We start from the raw sequence: 21,418 nt of genomic DNA, 5'->3' as shown, positions 1-21,418 counted from the left end.
ATTTAATTGGTCAACCCGGCAGATCGCATTTCTTGCCACTGTCCCATAACCTTTATATATATATATAATATATATATATATAATATATATATATATATATAATATATATATAATATATATATATATATATATATATATATATATATATATATATATATATATATATATATATATATATATATATTCTGATTTTATATTTCCACCACTATCAGCTTTGAAAACCAGATTTCCGTTATTACACCATTATATAGTTGGTACATCAAACTTATTGGTCATTATCATCTCTGGCTAACATGAACTAAGTCTGTCCAGACAAGGATGCAGTTAGTACCAGGACAGATTGCAGGAAAATGGACAGAATGTTGGTATGAAAGAAATTTTGAATTTTGAAAACAAATGAAGTTCATTAAAACAGAGTGCAATTGAAAAGGCATTATTAGCTATTAAATAATAATAATAATAATAATAATAATAATAATAATAATAATAACGGCATTATTTCCATGATAGCTGATTGTTATGTTGCTAGCTAATACAGTATAACCACCATTATCTTTCCCCCTTATTATAAATTGGAAGGCTGTTATAATGATAAATAACAACATTATAATGACCGTTATTCTAAACCTTGGCTTAGGATGGAGTAACAAGACTTTTGCAGCCAGAAGTGGGGGGTGCATTTTATCACTCATCAAGCAGAGGCTCGAGGCCTATCCACATGCTTTTCCCCCACCTGCATCTCGCTTACACAGTACTCCTCCTTAGTCAAAAAAAAAAAAAGAAGAAAAAAAAAGAAGATTTGTCCACAATGGTTAATTTTCAATTTTGAAATAATAATAAATTGCCTTTTACCAAAAAAAGATAATAATGAACTGGCTTGAATAATAATTCTCCTGAAAAATCTAACAAATTTTCCAGCAAAACTTGCATTGCTGGTTCTCCACATATTTCAGTCTGCAGCTAAGAGAGGATCAGAGGAATGCTGCATTTCCCCATCTTCCATCTAAGCAGAGAGAGGACACCTACCAAGTTCAAGCCCATGCCATGCCTGAGACCCAATAAGTTGAGAAGAAATAGGAAGAAAGTTACATATCTCTCCATTGCAATTGCTTCTCCTATTAATAAGCATCCATAACATAATATTGGAAGAGTTCCCTCGTCTTCTCATCTGCAGTATTGGTTCCAACCCAAATAGTCACCCAATTAATACGTCATACCGCTCGCCGTGTTCAGTCTTCATTGTAGCCCTTTGAAATTGGGGACATGCTTCTTAGTAAATTTCTGAATCAAAGACACCAATGCTGACCATTACAGTTGACACACCCATCAATCACATCTATATCCCATGCAATGGCTTATCTCCGGAAAGAAAATATTACACAATATGCATGCCAGTAGTGTTTAAAACATCACATTCATGGCTTCAACAGGAGGAAGGGGCCAATAGCCAGCATAGGAAGTAATTTCAACAGGTAACCAGGATATCTACAAAACATAAAAAGTTCTCAACAAAGTTTTTGCATGTCACTTTTTAATTCTATATATAAAGGATAGCTATCCATATTCCCAACATGGAGATGAAGCATATCTAGAGGGAAGGGGACAGAGAAGTACTGTCCACCAGCCACCTTTAGATTCCACCAGGATGGTATTAGCAGAAGAGCTCATCTCAAAGGCACCATAGACCATGCACTCACACCACCTGCTGGGAATGTTCTGATGATGGGCTCACGTCTCACCACCGAGAATGCATCATTGAGACGCGCAGCATGGACCTTTAACTGGGATGCCTTCTGCATAAGTTAACAACATCAGAAAAAGAATGCCTTAACCACAGCTGAAGAAGGATCAATCTTTCGTGCGGTGAACCATACATTCAGATATCCGTGGCTATGAATTTGAAAGAAACATTCAGTAAAGTATCATTTTCAGGTTAGATTTATGGTACTCGCATCATTGGGCAAAATCATTCCTCAGTCATCATAAATTTTCAGAAAAACTATGTGGTAGATCAACATGAGCCAACAAACAGTTGACAAATTAGTTAATTAGTAGCATCCAAGAATGCAAATCATCGAGGAGCAGCAGATTGCTGAGAGGAAAATTAGACTGAAACTGAAACCAATGCTTATAATAAATGCAGCAGTTAGCTGTTTAAGTCAGTATGGCTAAGGAATAACAAACATCAAGGAATTGCCCTCTAAATTTTAACTGCCTTCTATGATGCAGGCCATGTACAACAGTCGAAGAAATATAGATACCAAGAGTTGGATGGGTTGAATTGAACATTGAGTAGTAGCACTGAGAACCAAACATGCTACTAAATAGAAAGCAAAGCTTGGCTTCAAATTTTAAACAAAAGCCTAAGCAAAGTAATATCTAGGCAGGATCCAGAAAATCATATTGAACTTAACAACAACAATTCACGACAAGACAAAAAAGTCAGTCCATCCAAACTCATGAAATTTTCTTCTACTCGCCAAGTAATTTTGCACATCACAACAAGAAGATGCAACAAGATAATACAGCTGACATACAAGATGTTTTTAACAGTTCACATCTCAATCCCCAATTTATATTAAAAGGAATGATCCAATTAGATGTTGATCTGAAGTGACAGCACCTAATTTCTCCTGATTCATTTCTATCATTTCAATCTTTAATAGCTCACGTGTTTAACTGTTTCTTGTTGGACCTAAGAATAAGAAAAGCTTCAAACTACCCATCAGGGTGCTCGACTTCATGATTAGAACCACACAATTCAATGAACTATCATCAGCATTAGCCTCACTCCCTAGCACTATCTGCACGCATGACATGCGGCAAAGCATCGCAAACTACTTATCTTGTTCGCCAATTGCCATGGTTTGGCCCTCCCCTCCCATCTGAGCGCTGGGCCCTGCTGTTTCGACAAAAGTAACGATCCCTCGAATAATACAACCAACCGCCACCAACACTCTGTGTAGTGATTTGTGCATAATTTTCTCCTTTTGCTGGTCAAAATGAAGACTGGAGTAGCAAGCTATACATGCTTGAAGGAAAATATCACATAATGTATTGTATTGCCCCCGCTTGGCTGCACCATCCTTTGCCCTTTCCTTCTCACGACCACATAGAATCATGTAAGGATCAATTAAGTATAAAAATTCAGACAACTTAAGGTGAACCTTTTTTTTTTACTTTTAAAACAATGATTTATGAAAACTGCAGTAGTTTCAGGTTTACTTACCTTCATGCAGGGTCTTAAATCAAGTTCACTCTTTGATGAATCTCTGTTAGTGATGTCAAAGTCTTTGCCAAGAATCTCAAAGGTAACTGAACGGCGGTTCCTCCCTCCGGCTTTGATTTAGAGGGGCATGCACTAAAATTAGCTGCTAATGGACTTTGATTGTGAAAGATTGATCATGTTATTGAGAATATTTTGAAGGAGCTGCAGGAGGAGCTCTTGACAAAGGCAACCCCTGCTAGTGAGCATGGGGGAGGCTCTGAGGACCATCTCCTTCAAGGTGAGGACAGACTCTTGTCATGGGACCGCTTGTGTCAACTCATTTGGAGATGAACAGCTTGCTATGGACATGGTTGGCCACAAGCTACTCTTGGAGGTAAACAAGTATGAATAGCCTCCCTATATATGATCCTGATTTCTATTTTGTTTCTTTACATTACTTAGTTGTTCAGCTTCCGGCTAATTTCTTGATCCTTAGAGCTCACAATTGTTTAGCTAAATCGCTCCAATCACTCCAGGCAGCCATGTCCACAGCAAGCTAAGGCCCCATTTGGCAAAGTTGTTGATAGTAGAGCTTTCGAAAGTAGAGCTTTTTGAAGTAGCGCTTTTTGAAGTGGAGCTTTTATAAAAAGCTATTTGCTGTTTGATAACTACATTTCTAAAGTACTGTGAAACTTTAATATGTGTTTAGTACATAAGCTGAAAAAGTACTTTTGGTATGACAAAATGACTATAAAGGACACTGCATAGTATTATACAACAGAGCATAATAAAATATAATATGTATTAATGCATAAATATATGATATAGTATAATATTACTGTAATGTAATATAATATTATTATAATATAGTAATATAATATTGTATACTATAACATAATAATATAACATAATTTCATATTATATAACATAACATATCAATGTATTATGATATAATATTATCTTATATTATATTTATAGTATAATATAATAATAAAGGTATAAAATATTATAATTATTATCATTATATATTATTTTTTTATTAATATAATATTTTTAGGAACTCCTGCAGGTTTTTGTAATAAATATAAACATTTTTTGTAATTATAACATTTTATCATGGGTAATTTGGTCCAAAAAGAAAAATTTATAAATCAAAACAACTTTCCGATGCATGCTAAAAGTGTTTTTCCGAAAAAGCTTCATTTTGGAGCTTCTTCGAAGAAGCTGTTTTAGCTTTCTAGCAAAGCTACAACAACTTTTCGATTTTTTTACCAAACACTCCTATTCCATCCAAAAGTACTTTTGAAGGATCGGAGAGTATTTTCTGGCCACCAAAAGCTCTGCCAAACAAGGTCTAAATCCTTAATTGTTCAGAAAGTTGTGAGAGTGAAAAGTAAGCCACAAACACTTTTTTGCCATGTATACTATTCAAAAGAAACAAAGGCAAAAAAGAAGAAAAATGGTTCAAAAATTATTAACAGAACCGAGAGAAAAAAATTATTAAGAGAACTCACTAGAGTCCGCTCTCCCCTACTAGTATTAAGGGGGGAGAGCAGACATTAAATATCATAGAGAGAGCAGAAACTATCACTTGCTGACAAGAACTGCTGGAAAACAAACAAAAAGCATGACAAACAAAAACTCAAACATTCAAAGATACATTTTGCTTAAACTCGGTAGAGCAGACAGGGAGATAAGGAGTAGAATTGATAGGGGACAGATCTTAGACAGAATACAAAGGTGTTTCGAATACCTTTCCATTACAATCGCAAGCAAAGAACACCAAGATCAAGGACACCATTTTCATGTCAGGATCAAAAACAACAATGCAAGAAAAAGCAACGCCCCTTAGATCCTCAGAAAGGCATTCCCTGAATTCGACTTTTGCAAGTATACTTGCTCTGAGGAAGTCCCCGAGCTACAAGACATGGGTGGACCATTGGAAAGTAGTGAGTAGTAATGGATAGTTTCTTATTCATGATAAATTAAATCAAAGTTTTTCTGCCCTCCAAGAAATAGAGGTGGGTGCACCACCAATAATTTCAAATCGAGAACAAGAAAATTATCCAGAATTGTTGGATACACCTCTCAATGTATGAACCAAAACCTATTCCAATTGGATGAGTGATACAATTGTCGGGCTATTACATATATTGGTATAAAAGAGACATCCAGACCATCCAGTAAGTTTGAAAGACATAACTATTGATAAAAATGATGGATAGTTCTCTTCGATTTTCTCTATTTCCAAGAGACATTGGTACACTCTTTATTACTTCGCTATATGATTGGTGATTTAATACTTCACAGAGCTCCATTGATGTCAAGAAGATAATACAGCTGACAAAAACGATACATGTCTAATATTTCATGCCCCAATTTGCATTTTGCATTCAAAGGAATGATTCATTAAATATCATTGTGGCGACGTTGATCTGAGGTGACCGAACCTAATTTCTCCTGATACGTTTATAACATTTAGACATTTTGCTGAAAACTGCCTATGCACTAGTGCTAAACACATCTAAGCACGTACTAAAGCTAACAATGGATAGGACAGAAGATGGAGCACAGACGAAAACCAGTTAAGAAGCTGGCATACTGAAATATTGACTAGCATGAAGACATCCCATTGGATTAGTCAATTAACAGAATTCTCCCAAGTTGAATGGACAGATATTTTGTACCACATGACCAGAACTACAAATTCACAACCATTAACGTATAAAACTGTGACAGCATTAAGAGGCCTTTTAGAAATTTTTTACCATATTCACTCTCAGGAGGGTTCATGTTGAGTTAAAAATTTGAATCAAGTGGTGCATGCCCTTGCAATCATACAATTTAACAAAAGAAAATATGTTAAAAATTTGAATCAAGTGGCGCACTTCTCAATTAAGGAAACCTCATCCATCCCTTTCTCTTTCTCTTTCACTCAATGGATTCAGCGAATAGTATTAAGCAAGTTGGCATGGTTTCCCTCTGTTTCTAGTCCACTCAACCAAACAAGAATCCTCAGTAAAGCACCTTTAATCTTAACTGCAAATAATTAACCATCTTAATAGGTTGGCTACATTCTTATTGACTTTTAAACTTTCTTTCATATGCGCAGTTCTAGGTTTATCCTACAAGCTGCTCCACTTAAAGAGGCCCTCAACAAAGTTCTTCCGCAGCTAATTCAGTAATTTTCTCTCCAAGTGACAGATTATTCTCAAATTTCAAGCAAACCATATTATTCTCCATCTTAATGCACATAATGCCATGCATATCCCTAGCTAATTATCTTATACCATTGTTAGTTTGTGAACATATCTCTAACCTTCCCTTAGCAGAAGATTTTGTATATGTGACAAGATGTGGCACGTTTAACCATATTTATAAATATTGCATTATTTTAAAGAACATGAAATTCCATGGATTTTTATAATTAGATTCTCTGCTATTGCATTCACATAAAATCTTTAATACTCAAGGACACTACCACCTTTTCATACACATGCAGATAAATTCCATGCTTATTATATGCTCTGAATATAACTAGGCATATCAATTGATTTGAGCAGTTTGAGTTGTTGATCAGACTTGGTTTGAAGTTAACTGAACTAAGACTGAACTTGTTTCTCAGGCATAAATTTAATTTTGGGCGGAGCCTTAAAAAACCAGAGTTGACTAGGCATATCTCGATAAGACTTGAAATTGGGTACATAAAATATGTTTCACAGAGTGATGATGTGTAAAAGTTTGATTAATAGCCCAGTTAAAATATTATGTTTCATAGAGTGATAATTCATCCAATAGTATATTTAATGGGTTTTCCCTCTCAATTAATGATTCATGATCAGACCTTTGAGGGGAATCAAAAGTTAAACCTTAATTCAACCTAATTTTGGCTTGATTTAAGGTTACGAAGCAATCAAAATAGACTCATGTTTGGCTTGATAATAAATTAGGATCAGTTATGCTAATCAATAACGAACAACATCAGCTTGCTGATAAACTTCAGGCTTGCAGTTAATTTCAAGCTGATCTTGATCAGATATAGGCTAAACCAAGTTGGCTCTATTATGCCCTTACCTATAAATTACTCTCTTCATACATCATTTTGTTGCAGCTACTAAACATCATTAGCTCCCCCTGCCCCAGCTTCTCCACTCCCAATCAGTTCTTTTCATCTAGAGGCCAAAAAAAACCTTCCTCCTTTTTACTCCACCCTAATCTTAGAGATAGTGAGGCATAGTTCTTGTTAGACATATAATACTTCCCTTAAGGTGCTTCCCTTAATTGACTTTATCACTTTCATATGTATTTCCCTTTTAACCTGCTCTTGAGAATCCTAATCTCTCCTTGCAATATATAAAATTCTAATTAAAAAAGAACTTCGTTTTGATGTAAGATAAATTTTGTGAAAATCTAACTCAAGAATATCTAGTTCATAATGACAATACAATATGCATCAATATGCAATTTATGATTAGCCATGCATCTAGAAACAACAAAACTCGTACAACAGCTTTAGTCATGCTTCTGGACAATACCACAAGTAAAAGAGACAAGCTGTTCTTGTATTATTGTCGATAGGACAAAACATCTTTTGCATAAAGAGCACAGATGACAAGTGCATCGACATGTGCCTCGATGGGTCACCACCCACTCAACTTTATTAAGCAAGTGAAAAGCAGCTGATATCAACCGACCACCCTCATTCACATGCAATGCATGACTACCATATTTAATAAACTCAGAATTCAGGTATATGTTATGTTGCAAAGGAGAGGAAAAGAGAAAAAATATCTCAATCAATTACAACTACAAAATTTTATCTAACTGTCACCTCAAATTATCAAATTCAAGAAACCAAATTGCTATAAATTCCAAGCATGCATTATCCACAACAAGCAAAAAGTTTTATAAGTTAGAAAAGATATGAAACTTATTCAAAAATTATATGGATATGTTTTTTTCCCATTGTATACCTTTGCTATGACTTAAGATATGAAACTACTTTTCTTTCTTTTTTATTCCGGGTGTGGGGTTAGAATTATCATGCTTGTTTTGAAAGTCATGGCTTTTTTATTTGGCTTAACCAATTCATAAACCATAATTACTTTACTATTCAATTTGTAATAAATATCATCAAAGTAGTCAATTTGTCTACTTTCTTTGCTCTAAAAAAATGCGTTAATCAAGACACCATAAGATCAAAACAAGGACGAACAAAAACCTCACCTTGTCATCAAAAGCGATCTTAAGCTGAATTCTTTGGCTCTTGTGCTTCATCTTGTACAATTTCCTCCCAAGCATAACAAGCCCCATAATTGCAGCAGCTATGGAGATTGACCAAACCGGCCTCAACTTTAAAACGTAAAATTTAATGAACTCCAGCGTCATCTTCCACCAAACCACTCCCCTCTTCTTTCTTTCACTATTAGATACACTCTCCAACGAACCAGAGCCATCTCCCATCTTCACCAATTCCCCAGATTCTTCCGCCCCATGCTCCTCCAGCCCCGTCTGATTTTCCTCACTCTCCCTACTTCTTCCAAAATCCGAACTTTTTTCACTGTCATAATCACTAGAGTCCTGATACCCGGTCTTGATTCCTTCAACACCGAATTCCATAACCGAATCCCCTCTGTTACCAAGCTCCTCCCTTTCGCTATCAGCCGGCGAACTCCGGCAATCCGACGACCTATCAGACCAAAAACCGCCGGAATTCCTCACCGGAAACCCACTTCCTCTAAATTCCACCCTCCCCCTTGACCGCTCCAAGTCCCTGGGATCCGAATCGGGATCGACCCAACTAGGGTTATCGGAATCGACGCCGCCCCCTTCGCTCTCTTCCTCCGAGGACGCCCTCTCAGTACGGCGCTTCTCGGAGTCAAGGGCAAAGTAATCCGACTTGATGGCGCCTCCATAGGAGTCGCCCTCGCCATCGAGGCCCTCGAAGACCTTGGGATCGTCGGCGGAGTGGGGACTCAGCAATTCCCAGTCTTGGAGGTCGGCGGCCTCTTCCATGGCGGCCGGAGACCTCGAAGGTCGAAGGATGAGACAGATAAGTTATTCGGGGATTTATTCTTTGGGGTACCTTCGTCCTAAGGGGAAGTAGATTCTTAGAGCGAAGCGAGCAGGGCGAAGCGAAGAATGGAAGAGAGTGGCAATAAAAGGAGAATAAAAGGGGAGAGTGGGACAAGCAGGGAACGACAGGTGTCCAGGGATGGAGGAGGAGGTGGAGGAGGTGGAGTAGAGGCCTTTTTAATGCTTTTTATTTAGATTTTTATTTAATTTTTTTTTTATAAATACCCTCCTAAATACCAAATTTTGTATAAATATTCTTCTAAAATTAATATATATATATATATATATATCCACATAAAATATTTATTTTGCTATTCTATCCTTTTTATATTTTTGTTTTTACATATGTACCAACCATATCTAACGTAGTTAAAAAAAATAATGGTTTCAAATTAAAATGACAAAAATAAAGAAGGATATACATACAAATAGTAATTTTAAGAGGGTATTCATGCAATTTTGCATATTTAGAAAAGTACACATGCAAAAAAAATCCTTTTTGAATTTTTGGAATGGTACTGCCAATACCGAACCTAACCAACTTATCCATATCTTCAGGTACGGGATTGAGCAAGATTAGATTCAAATAGAGATGGCAATCAGATCAAATTGGATAAGATACAGATTGGATTGATTAAATGATAGATCAAAAATTTATCTATTTGAACTCAATCTATTAATTAAATAGATTACAACTTCATATTCAAATCTGATTATTTTAGTAAATAGATAATCTAGCTCGATCTACAGTAGGTTAAAATAAGTTAACCAGTTAAACAGTTAAGCATTGCGACCTCTAGATTCAAAGTTAGGCATGATTTTTAGATCTTCACTCCGTTTGCATGATTCTAGATTTGGATTCGTGTTTGGCACATGGTTTTTTCGAATTTGGAGGCTTGTATTTAGATGTCATTCAAGTAATGAGTTGTCTTGATATCTTATACCTGATTGTTTTTTGTGGACACAGCATGATAGCATTCCACATGCATGAATGCAGACATGCACATCCTTTTTGGCTGCTTGCTCTTATCAATAGCTATCGTCCACTAGCTTATGGACCGACAACGGCGATCACACGAAATAATGACACACAAGTTGATTAAAACCAGCTATAAAAGATAGATTTCATTTGTACGTCATATGTGTGTCCAATCAGACCAAACTCTCTCATTTTTTCCACCTTCCACTCGTTGATCCAGAGATTTTAAATTTTGCCTCAACCTCCATGCTATCTTGGCCTCTTTCGTGGTATGCCCTTACCCTCCCTCTATACTCTTCCACGTTGATAACTCTGTCAAACTATATTAAAGCCTGAATTATTTTCACTCATTATTAAAGATGGAGAAAATAAATAAAAATTGAGCAAATAGATAAAAGTTGCACATAAAGATAGTTAGCAACCATGCAAGCATGGTGTTCTCGTCATTTCTATCCATATTAATTTTGGATTTAACATGGTGTCAAGATATTTTGACAAATATCTTTTTAAAAAATATAATTGCAAGATTTTTTTTTTTCGAAAATAAGCAGGGTTCTAACACCACACACTACTATGTACTTACACCCCGTCTTCCCGTGGACCAAAACTCAGATCCTTGACGACGACTTTCAGAGTCAAATTTGTATCATCCGAGAGTTTTAACGTCTCATGTGAAACTTAGAACATTTCTAATTGGAAGCATTAATAGAAAAGGTGCCATTTGGTGGCCTAAAGCCTTGATGGCACACCATCTATAGTTAATTAAAAAGGCAATTTTTATAGCTTTAAGCTGTCTTTCATCAAAAATAAAAACGTCAAAACTTTAGCTTTCATCATGCTGGCACTCTATAAATGATGTGTGATGGAAGAGATATTTAGGACCACACATCTTCCCTAAACCTGAATCAAATGGGTTGGAGCGGGCCGGGTCGTAGAATTGGAAATCCAAAATTATTCAAAATTCAAATGGGTTGGATCAGGTTGAGTCTTAAATTTCAGTAAACCCAGATATGATCCAGAAAATGGAATGGATCCAATTTTAGAAGCCGACCCAGCCCCACAGACCCTCCAGAATAGATTAGGTCGGGTCTAAACGGAATGGGTTGGGTTATGTCACGGGTCAAACCGACCCATTTGCAGCCTTAACAACACATCTTTCCTAAGCCTAAATCATGAGTGTGGTCATGAGTGTCACTTTAGAGCTTTTAGTTTGAAATAATTGTTCAACCAACATCTTAGGCCATTATTTTTAAAAAATATTTTAGATCTTTCCCAAACCTTTATCCAATTGCTGTGGAAACGAAGGCTTGTCCTACGACTGACCTGATCCATGGCCTCATATTAATCTTCTCCCTCCTCCACTCTTAAAACTGAAATAATTATAAAAATTAATTATATTCCCATATTTATATGAAATTTTATCAAGCCAATTCAAGTAGCTAGAATTATGTTTGGAACTTCTTTAATTTCCAAACTTAGAGATGACTCATGAAACACAGAAATGAACCATCAAGATGGCATGATCATGTGAAGGGTGATCAACTTCAGTTTTCAGCGAATGTTTTAGGGTATATGTGAAGAATAAAAAACTCTTAAATTAATGATCTGCTTCCTGGAAGGAGATGAGGGGGGGAGGGGGGGGGGGAGAGAGAGAGAGAGGGAGGGAATTTAAGTTTAAAAATAAGATTGAAGTTTAATAAATTTCCAATCAAAAAAGTTTAATCAATCTAAGTTTACAAGTATTAGTCCCTCACACTCTTCTGAAAACCTAAGTTCCAGAATCTTTTTGCTAGCTACTGTAACAATCATCTCACTGTCCCAAAATTTTGATCCAATATCTGGTTCACTAGTTCTACTTTTCAAAGAGTTCGTTCTTCCATTGGTACATGTACCACAACATTTTCTTCTTTCAGAATATACAAAGATGAAACGCATCCACTGCAGTGTCTCCTTTGACCATTTTCTCCATATCATTTGCTCCTTCTCTTTCTCCAACGACAGAAGCTCTTTTTGAAGCTTTTTCTTCTTCCTTTTTTGCGAGCAATATGAAGTTTTCTAAGCTATAATAAGTTCTCTAACCACCTAACTGTACAAATCTTTGAAGATCCACCACCATGACCGTAGTGTCATCCCTATTGCCCCTACTGCAAGAGATGTCCACAAGATCTTTACAAGACTTCAAGGAGTTCTTACACCTTGTAACGACATCCACTGCCTCTTGTTCAGTTACCTAATCAATCCAAGTTCACCGAATTAGATATATTCATATACATTATCAAATCACTAATTAATAGCAGGCAAAAGTTAAACATACCTTGTCCCACAACCCATCGGAGGCCATTATTAGAAACTCGCAATCTGGAGTTAATCTGAGCTTATTGGTCTCGGGCTCGGAGATTATCCATTCCTTCATATTCGCATCTCCAATTGCTCTAGAGACAGCAAGTGAGTCCATAACTCTCCATACTCCATTACGACAACTCACATATCCCCCCTGCCATGAATTTAGACCGACAAAAATTAGATTGATCAAGCTAACAAAGTGATACCTTAAAATGACACCTTGTGTCATTACAGCGCGCATAACATCACTCTCTTGATTACAATGCAGACGTCAGAAAAGGAACTTACAGAGCTCTCAATTCGAATGCGCTCGTCTTCTCTTCCAGCACGATGGTCCCTTGTGAGGCCTTGTGCGACTCCTTGTTTACACATAACCACTCTGCAGTCACCAACATTGGCTACATGCAACTCTCCTTCCTTAATGAATGCAGTAGCTGCACATGCTCCACTGCTCACACCCTATCAAAGAAAATATCTATCAGATTATGTAATTTTCTCAGAAAGAATGTCATGCAGTTATATGAGCAGTTGCTGATTTGTAGTGAGATATAAATGTGATCATGCCCATGGCATCAATTCCTTGGAAGTAAATCTTCAAGCAAGGCCATCATGTATCATTGTTCACTATTTATGTTTGTAGAAGAAATTCTAGGAGCAGATACGTTAAAGAGTAATTCAGAATACTAAGAAGTTGAAAGATCAAATGGTCTTCTCATTTCATTTCTCGATGCAACATGTGGTGGATCAACCACTACATTGTTTTAAGCAATAAAGTGAAAGACCAGAAAGTCAAGATTGTTTGTTTTTCTTTGAACATTGATATTTCATGAACTATGAGGCCTACCATTGATGACTAGATCAATTCCTTGGAAGTAAATCTTGAAGCAAGGCCATCATGTATCATTGTTCACTATTTATTTTTGCAGAAGGCATTCTAGGAGCAGATACTTTAAAGAGTAATTCAGAATATTAAGAAGTTGAAAGATCAAATGGTCTTCTCATTTCATTTCTCGATGCACCATGTGGTGGATCAACCAGTACTTTGTTTTAAGAAATAAAGTGGAAGACCACATGGTCAAGATTGTTTGTTCTTCTTTAAACATTGCTATTTCATGAACTATATATGAGGCCTACCATTGATAACTAGATCAAGTTGGCACATGAAAGTAATGTTTAACATCACAATAAAATTAAACATTCGTCTTTGGAATTCAACTCAAGCTCTCAACTTAAGAGAAAAAAAATGAAGACTTAGGACGTGCTTTGGTGTTGGCAGATGGGCACTATACCTGACTAAGAAATTCCTTGTCTGTGGCCAAATAGCCTGATCTAATTGCTAGTTCTAGTTGGTTTTCTTCCTTGTCTAGCTCATCAAGTGCTGCTATAATATTCTTTCCCAATTTCTTGGAGACGAAGTCCACAGCTGCGCGCCCCCCATGCCCATCAAACACTCCAAAAAAGGCCTGGAAAAGATCCAACCAAAAGAGTAAGTTGCGTGATTATAGTGCAATTGATTCTTATATTCTGCATATATTTCATTAGAATTAGTTAATGATAAATGACTGTTCTGATATAGGTGACCTATGTGGGCTACTATATATTATATAGATAGTTAAACTTTGTTTCTCTTTAATTTCACTGTATAATAGATAACTTGAGTATCTGAGTTTTTATGGGCATACGCAAGGCTTGATAATTTGACATTGTGTTACAAGGTACCAATTAATAAAAGACTACAAGTCTACAAGGCCTGCAAGGAGGTAAAGTCAAGACGAGAACTCACGAAATATTGATGCTTCCAAAACCATCAAACTCATGCTGATATGTTTTTTTTTTTTTTTTTCGGTACAACAGCTGCTCATACCATCATAGCATAAGTGCAGCAAGCAGAATCAGTCTTATATGTTTCTTTTTAAGAGAGATAAACTATGCACAAATAGTCGAAACTCTAACATTAACAAATAGTATAGGTATTATGGCATCATAGTGTTTAGTATAATCACAAATGAAATACCTTAGAAAATGAAAGATTTTATGAGGTTTAAAAATTAGTAAATTTTGGAAAAATCAGTAGACTCCTGCATGGCAAAATCTGAAGGCATCTGAAAGGCAACTTAAGAACATCTAGAGCAATTTTAAATCCTAGTATTATATCTTACTCGTGGGAGTGCTTACACTCCTTCCGAGTTCTCGGGGTAAAAAAAAAAATTTACTTTTTTAACTGTGTCCTAATATATCTTTTGAAAAGAAATGGCATTCTAATAGCTTTACGTTATTTAAAAAAAGACAGAAGGGAAGAAAACAAAACACCCACGGGTTTACCTGTTTTGAGTCTCCATGAACGTTGGTTATAACCCCATAGCCATCTTCCATCACATGTCTCTGCCCTCTTCTACTAACCAAACAAAATCCACTTCCCTCGACCTCCAATTCTTTCTCAGCTGCATTCTTTTTCTTAGATGCCTCAGCAAACTCCGAGCTCACGCAAGTTTCAGGTATCACCAACTTTGCCGGTCTCTTTCTCGTCCTACGTGGTGCCTTCTCTTCATGCACCTTGCTTGGTGACAAGGCATCCAGTTCTGAAATCTTCACCATAGATTGGCCTTCTTCTCTACCCTCAAAATTCTCATGCTTGCGGCCTTCAATATGCATCAATATGGAAACCTTCGAATCAAAATCTCGGGGAGTAGAAAGTGAAACCTGTTCCCCGTTGAAACTTCCAGCCTTCAAAGTCGGCTCCTTCTTCTCCAATGCTAAATTCTGCTGCAGGCATCCTTTTGGCGCATAAACTGAGCTCTTTGATCCTGAAACAACCAATTGTTCGACTAGCACATCCTCCTCGGGGTGCAGCTTACGATCTGAAGCCTCCTTCAACCGCTTACTCGCGAGAGCATGCGGCTCCCTGAGCCGCTTCCAGGAGAGAGCAGGATGAGGAGGTGAAGGAGGAGGAGGAGAGGCATGCGTAGGAGAATTGGTGCAAAGAGCCATGGAGACGGCCTTTCTAACCACGTGGAATATATGTACAAGAAAGTAAATGAATAACAAGAACTCGACAGGATCTACCATGTCTGATGGCCTTCTTCCTCCTTTGCTTTCTCCTTTAGCTTCAGGTTCTTCAAGACACCTTGGGGGAGATTTTGTGGAATGGGATTTTCCAGCTTCTATCCTTGGGATGAAGATCAAAGACTCGTTTTCTATTCGAGGACGAGTCTTTTGGTCAGACAAGGAGAGGGGGGATGCTTTATAGAGGGTGGGGAAGGCGTGAAGGAGTGATTTGGGTATGGTGGTTGACTAGTCGACGAGATCCCAGAATTATACAGTTCGTAAGTCTTATTGGAAAGCAATGATAAAAGAGAGGGTGGAAGGCTTCAATGCTAAGGAAATGGTCGGCAAGGCAAGAGGACGTGGGATTGTGGGAACCGGTCGCGACTCGCGTGAGGGGAACTGCAAGTGATCGGCGATTATTTGCCCCAGGAGAGGGGCATATAACGTTAGAGCTAAGGAGTACAAGCCGGACTGGGTTATTGTATAATTTTGCGAATCGGTCATTTTGATGTGATACAAATGCTGTCGTCTTCTCCGGTTGCCGACTAAACTTGAAATCATCGAAAAAATTAAGACAGTCTTTGATTCGGGGATAAAGCAGGGTTAAGGGTTCCCAAATAGCTACCAACTATTAAACTGATAGAAATAGTTTCAATTGGAGGTTAACTATTGTAATAAAGCTTGCTTATGCCAAGCATAATTATTCAAAAGAGATAATTGTTATAACTTTTGTCTGTATGATAGCATAATTTATCCTACATTTTTTTTGTTCGATCAAGAAAAATTCTTTTAATCTATAGTTATTCCAAAAATTATAGTCGAATTAAAAATAACCTTTGAAAAAACTATTTTTAGTAGGCTTGACTATTTCTATTTTATTTTATATTATTCTCGAAGCAAACACAACTTACAACTTGACATTTATTTATAAAAGATTTTGAAGCATTTAACTAGGTAAACGATTAGCATAGCGGGAGAACTTATTCTTTACAAATGTAAAAAGGTTTTCTAGAAATCTCATGTAAGTTGACTTATAGTACTATGCTTGATTAGAATATGACAATGTAATTTTAGGTTAACGTAAATTGGATCTTAGTCTTGAGTGATTGAATGCTACTTAAGTCCAGCCTAAATTAGTGAAACAACATTGCCAACCCAATCGAACCTAAATATAACTTGTATATTTATGTGTACGTTCGTGTGACAGAGAGATAAGCTACAAATGAACCCAACATAAACAAACCTAGCCAGAAATAATTTGAAACATAAAATCAAAATCTAACTCAAAATGCAATTTAATTTGACCCAATCTAATCCAACTTATGTTTAAGATCGAGAACTTAGTAGTTAATTCATTTTAGGATTTAGACGATCAAATCACTTCTTAAGTCAAGCAGGTTTAGGATTAAATCATATACCAGCTGTATTAAGCCTATTTTTGGTTGTTATCCATTCCCGGTCTACCCAAGTTGTACCTAAGCTCAAAATTAACCTATTGTAAGAAGACAACTTGGACTCAAATCAAGCTCCATCCAACCATGGTCCAACTTGGCTAAACCAAGCTTCTCTCAATACCCCAAACAAAAAAAAAAAAAAGCAAAAAGATTAGCACTACATCCAGGAGACTAAGACCATTTCCATTTCCCATCACAAGTTGCTTCCAGAACCTTGCCTTCGCCTACCAAAGGATGTCACTGGTTGTTGAACATGGGAATAAATATCCATATGTTATTCATAAATTTTGTATTTTTATACTTGGTTTATACAAGCATAGGCTTTGGCCTGGGAACGGTTCGTAGTTGGCAACGGATCCCGTCGCGTGTCAATCGCCGAGGAATTGGCGTTCCAGAAGGATAAGGCCGAGAGGTGACGTCTTCGTCAGAGGCCGTTGATTTTATCCTCTCTCTCTCTAACGGCAAGATGCCGACGTCGTGTGCACAGCAGTCGGCGCCCGCACCCACATGCGTGTCCCAACGGCTAGTTTCGGGCCGCCCGTGTCGGTGACTCAGTCAACCCGCTTGACCCGTTCGCCAATTTGCAGTCATCGCCGTAGCCGTTGCGGGACCCGCAATGCTTGAAACGTTCTAATGGTCTTCCAACAAATGAATTCACGTGGAATCATGACTGCATCAAGCTAAATCCACGGGCCCCCTGGTTTCTTTCTGGTTCCTCTGTTTTGGACTTTTATGGATTGGTTTTCAGCAAAATCACACAGCCTTAGTTTTGAGTTTTTCTTTTTAAATAGCTTTGCGTTCTATCTTTCTAAAACAATTTACTAATCTCTGTTTTAATTTTATGGTGGTGTTGTAAGTCCTAGTAGAATGATTTAGCTTGTAAGTTCTTATGTAATGCTCATCGTTGCGCACTGCCATGACAGTGTGATGGATTAGATCTAATGATCATATATGAATCATGTCGGAGTTAGGATTACTGGATCATTATGTTGGCATTCATTTGAAGTTGCAAGTTAGGTATCAACCTTCCATCTTGTTCCGATTTATCTAGTGCAATTAGTAGCTAAATAATCTGACAATGAATTGTTTTTTAAGTATTTGATCATGTAATTATAATGCCAGACCCTGCTTGAACAAGATAGTTTCAAGCTCCTATTCATCTATTGTTAAGAGTATTAAGAAAATAATTGTCATAGAGAAAAGCTAAGGCAGTATTCATATTGTAAAAAAAAAAAACCGAAGCTTGTTGGTTCCACGTATATCTCATTCATATGAAACCAGCCATTTAGGATCTTCCAATCAGCTTGTCATATTGCTTTATTTACCTTTGAATAGCAAATAAGCTTCTGAAATTTGGATTAGCATATTGATAATATTCGAGACAAAAATATTGTTGCAAACTGAACCCATTTACTCGCAGTTGTATATATTACTAGAGTATTACACATAAATCCACAGCCTAAAAGCTTTAGAGCATAAAGAGAGAGAAAGGGGGGAGGGAGCTTTTTCCTGAATATGTTTCACTCCTGACTTTTGTACATCAAGCTTGGATGGAAGCTTATGTATTGGAGTTTCTCTATGAAACTTACAATAAATAAGCCACCCACTGACTCAATCTATTCATCCAACTCATAGCATTTAATTGCCAAGCCTTTTGACTTTTCAATTACCAAGCCAGGTGCTCCTTTTATGCTCGATATGCTAAAATGTGAAAGAGTTAGGTAGTCAAAAAGATACGAGCTTGCCCACTTTGAGTACTCTTGTATTAGGCATTAAATCCCAATGTTTAACATGTGGAAAAAAATTAAATAGGCTCGCGGTTTATTGAATTGGAAACGCCCAACGGGCGTTCTTTTTTTTTTTTTTTTTTGGATTAAATGGGCATGTGCCAGCGGGCGCCAACTGGCGTCTGCTGGCGCACGTTGCCCACGTTTCGACATCCGCCAAAAAGACCATTTTGCCCCGTTAAAATTTCCTATATAAACTCCTCTATTTCATCGCTTTTCTAATACGAAAAATTACTAAAAAATAGTAGAAAAATTCTGAAGAAATTCTTCCTCCTCTTAGCCATTTTTGATTTTTGTTTTTATTCAGTTTATTTTATTCTTTCATTTCGCTCTTTGCTGGATCTGCAAGTCCGATCGGATTCGCTTCGACTTCTTTCGAGACGTGCCGAAGAATAAGTTGTAGGGTCGTCGTATCTCAGAGGAGGATTGCCGGAAAATCCGTACATGGGGCCAAATACTTCTTTGAGACAGCGTCTACGCGCTTCGACCTGCCTTCAATCAGGCTAATTTCTTCTACTTTTATTTTTTAATTTAATATTAGTAGATCTGTAGGATTTGAAATTCTATAATATAAATTTATTAAATGCATAGATTTATTTTGGGCTAGTTTAGATTTATTTTGTATTAAAATAGAATTATTTGGATGTCGAATGATATACATGTATATTATTCCCTTTAAGATTTTTCATTAATTGAACTTATAAATTTATTTGTTTAGTTAGGTGATGTATTGCTAACAATCCAAAGAAGTATTTGTTTATTTTTTTGGTAATATATAATTCATTAAATCCTTTATTGCAATTGTGGCATATTAGATTTTAATTGCAATAATCATTTTTGCTTGTACATAATTAATAATAAATTATTTGAAAGAGGTAATAATTTGATTAACCTCCAAGAGGCTTATTATACCTCCATTTGGACTCCTCAAGGAGTAATTTTCAGATCTCATTCAAACGAAAAATTCGAAAATTGGCTAATACATAATAATTAATTTAAAGAATTGACTTATTAAATCTCAATCAATTATTCTAATAAAGGAATAAATCTTTTAATTCGTTGAATTGACATTTTAGATCTTAATTACAATAATTGATTTGCCATAAAATTAGTAATCAATTATTCTAAGAAGGCAATAAATCAATTCTAACATATAATTCATTAAATTTACATTTTAAATTTCAATTAAAATAATTGACTTGCTACTACTAAATTAGTAATCAATCATTGCTAATTCGGAAAATTCAAACGAAAAATTCTAAAATTAGTTAATCCACAATATCTAATTTAAGTTTGCACTTAGATTATTCTAAAAATTGAATTTGTGTGATTTCTGGTGACTATATCCACTAACTAATAGTGTCTAAGAAAGCTTGTTAAAAAGGTATACGTGCCTAAGAAAGGCTGGTACTTAGGTGAGCCTAGTGCTCCACCACCGATCTGGAGCTGATCTGGCTATTAGTTTTTTGGATATATCAATTAGACATCCATAGTTCAATATAAATATTAGTGCAAACTTTTGATATAGATTTTTTGCTTTCATTCAGATTTCTGTCTCTATTCTGTAACCTTGATCCTATGGCCTCAAACACTAGTGACCATCTTAGTACCAAACCTGAAAAATTTGATGGCCATAACTTTAGGAGGTGGCAGAACCAAATGCGGTTCTGGCTCACCATATTAGGGTTAATCTCAGCCATAGGTGAAACTACTACTAAAGTTGATAACGGGTCCAACCCAACTACCTCTTCCAACACTGAATATTCTGCCTCCACTAGCACGCCTTCTAGGATACCTGATGAGATAGATTATCATTGTATCCATAGAATCCTAGGTACTCTTTCTGAGAGGCTGTATGATATCTATTACACAGCCAAGAGTGCCAAAGAACTCTGAGACACCCTGGATAGCAAATATGGTCTTGATGATGCTGGGGTAAAGAGGTTCAAGGCCTCCGACTTCAATAATTTTAGGATGGTGGACTCAAATCCTATGAACGACCAAATCTATGATTTTGAAACCCTGATCCACCAGCTTAGGGCTAATTGAACCAATTTGGATGAATCATTCCAGGTAGCCTGTCTGATAGATAAACTACCTACTTCCTGGTCTGATTTTGCTAAGTTCCTTAGCCATACCCAAGAAATTCTCATTCTAACCCAAGTCTTGAACTCCATTAGGACTGAAGAGCAACACAGGCTCAGGAGTAATATCTTTACTGGACCCAAGAATAATGCATATAATGTAGAGGCCCCTCCTAAGAAAAATCAGAACTGACCCTTCTGTAAAAATTTCAAAAAAAAACCCTACAACCCTAGAAACCCTAACCACCACTATAATAGGAAACCTATTCAATTCCATAAGCAGAAGAAGAAGAAAGAGGAAGGTGGTGCTCGTTTCTGTTATGTGTGTGGTCGGACCAACCATTTGTCTCCCCAGTGCTTCTATAAGAAGGTTGCACCTCTTCAATATAAGAAAAAGGGTCCACACACAACCAGTGCTCAAGTCAATATAGTGACTTCCAGCG

General features: G+C 36.6%; 2 protein-coding genes and 1 long non-coding RNA gene across 3 annotated transcripts; all 3 read right to left on the bottom strand.

Moving 5' to 3' along the window:
- Positions 1 to 1,314: 1,314 nt before the first annotated feature.
- On the bottom strand, positions 1,315 to 9,416 carry LOC103696025 (uncharacterized). Its single transcript, XM_008777513.6, has 2 exons — positions 8,435 to 9,416; positions 1,315 to 1,793 (listed from the first exon to the last, which is right to left on the bottom strand). The coding sequence occupies exons 1-2, from the start codon at positions 9,221 to 9,223 to the stop codon at positions 1,665 to 1,667; spliced, it is 918 nt and encodes a 305-aa protein (XP_008775735.2). The 5' UTR covers positions 9,224 to 9,416; the 3' UTR covers positions 1,315 to 1,664.
- Positions 3,056 to 8,428, bottom strand: LOC149767824 (uncharacterized). Its single transcript, XR_016400348.1, has 2 exons — positions 3,230 to 8,428; positions 3,056 to 3,098 (listed from the first exon to the last, which is right to left on the bottom strand). It is a non-coding gene; the product is annotated as an uncharacterized LOC149767824 (long non-coding RNA).
- A 2,513-nt stretch (positions 9,417 to 11,929) lies between the features above and the next one.
- LOC103696026 (putative protein phosphatase 2C 74) lies at positions 11,930 to 15,852 on the bottom strand. Its single transcript, XM_008777514.5, has 5 exons — positions 14,928 to 15,852; positions 13,895 to 14,068; positions 12,894 to 13,064; positions 12,577 to 12,756; positions 11,930 to 12,492 (listed from the first exon to the last, which is right to left on the bottom strand). Exons 1-5 carry the CDS (start codon positions 15,669 to 15,671, stop codon positions 12,337 to 12,339), a joined length of 1,425 nt encoding a protein of 474 aa, XP_008775736.2. The 5' UTR covers positions 15,672 to 15,852; the 3' UTR covers positions 11,930 to 12,336.
- Positions 15,853 to 21,418: the final 5,566 nt, after the last annotated feature.

The sequence above is a fragment of the Phoenix dactylifera genome, chromosome 4 (genome assembly GCF_051530095.1).
Source record: "Phoenix dactylifera cultivar Ajwa chromosome 4, Ajwa_hap1_PhDact_Kaust_v1.1, whole genome shotgun sequence".
Classification (NCBI taxonomy): domain Eukaryota; kingdom Viridiplantae; phylum Streptophyta; class Magnoliopsida; order Arecales; family Arecaceae; genus Phoenix; species Phoenix dactylifera.
The sequence above is the reverse complement of the archived record's forward strand: the minus strand, read 5'-3'. Positions and strand labels throughout refer to the sequence as shown.

What these genes read in the sequence shown, in the direction of transcription:
- LOC103696025 (XM_008777513.6), bottom strand. Translation starts at nt 9,223, where the DNA reads ATGGAAGAGGCCGCCGACCTCCAAGACTGGGAATTGCTGAGTCCCCAC. An exon ending in AGATCGCTTTTGATGACAAG is followed by an intron (nt 1,794 to 8,434) that starts GTGAGGTTTTTG and finishes TAACTTATGCAG; the next exon opens with AAGGCATCCCAGTTAAAGGT.
- LOC103696026 (XM_008777514.5), bottom strand. Translation starts at nt 15,671, where the DNA reads ATGGTAGATCCTGTCGAGTTCTTGTTATTCATTTACTTTCTTGTACAT. An exon ending in TTCATGGAGACTCAAAACAG is followed by an intron (nt 14,069 to 14,927) that starts GTAAACCCGTGG and finishes GATCTTTTCCAG; the next exon opens with GCCTTTTTTGGAGTGTTTGA. An exon ending in CCGATGGGTTGTGGGACAAG is followed by an intron (nt 12,493 to 12,576) that starts GTATGTTTAACT and finishes TGGATTGATTAG; the next exon opens with GTAACTGAACAAGAGGCAGT.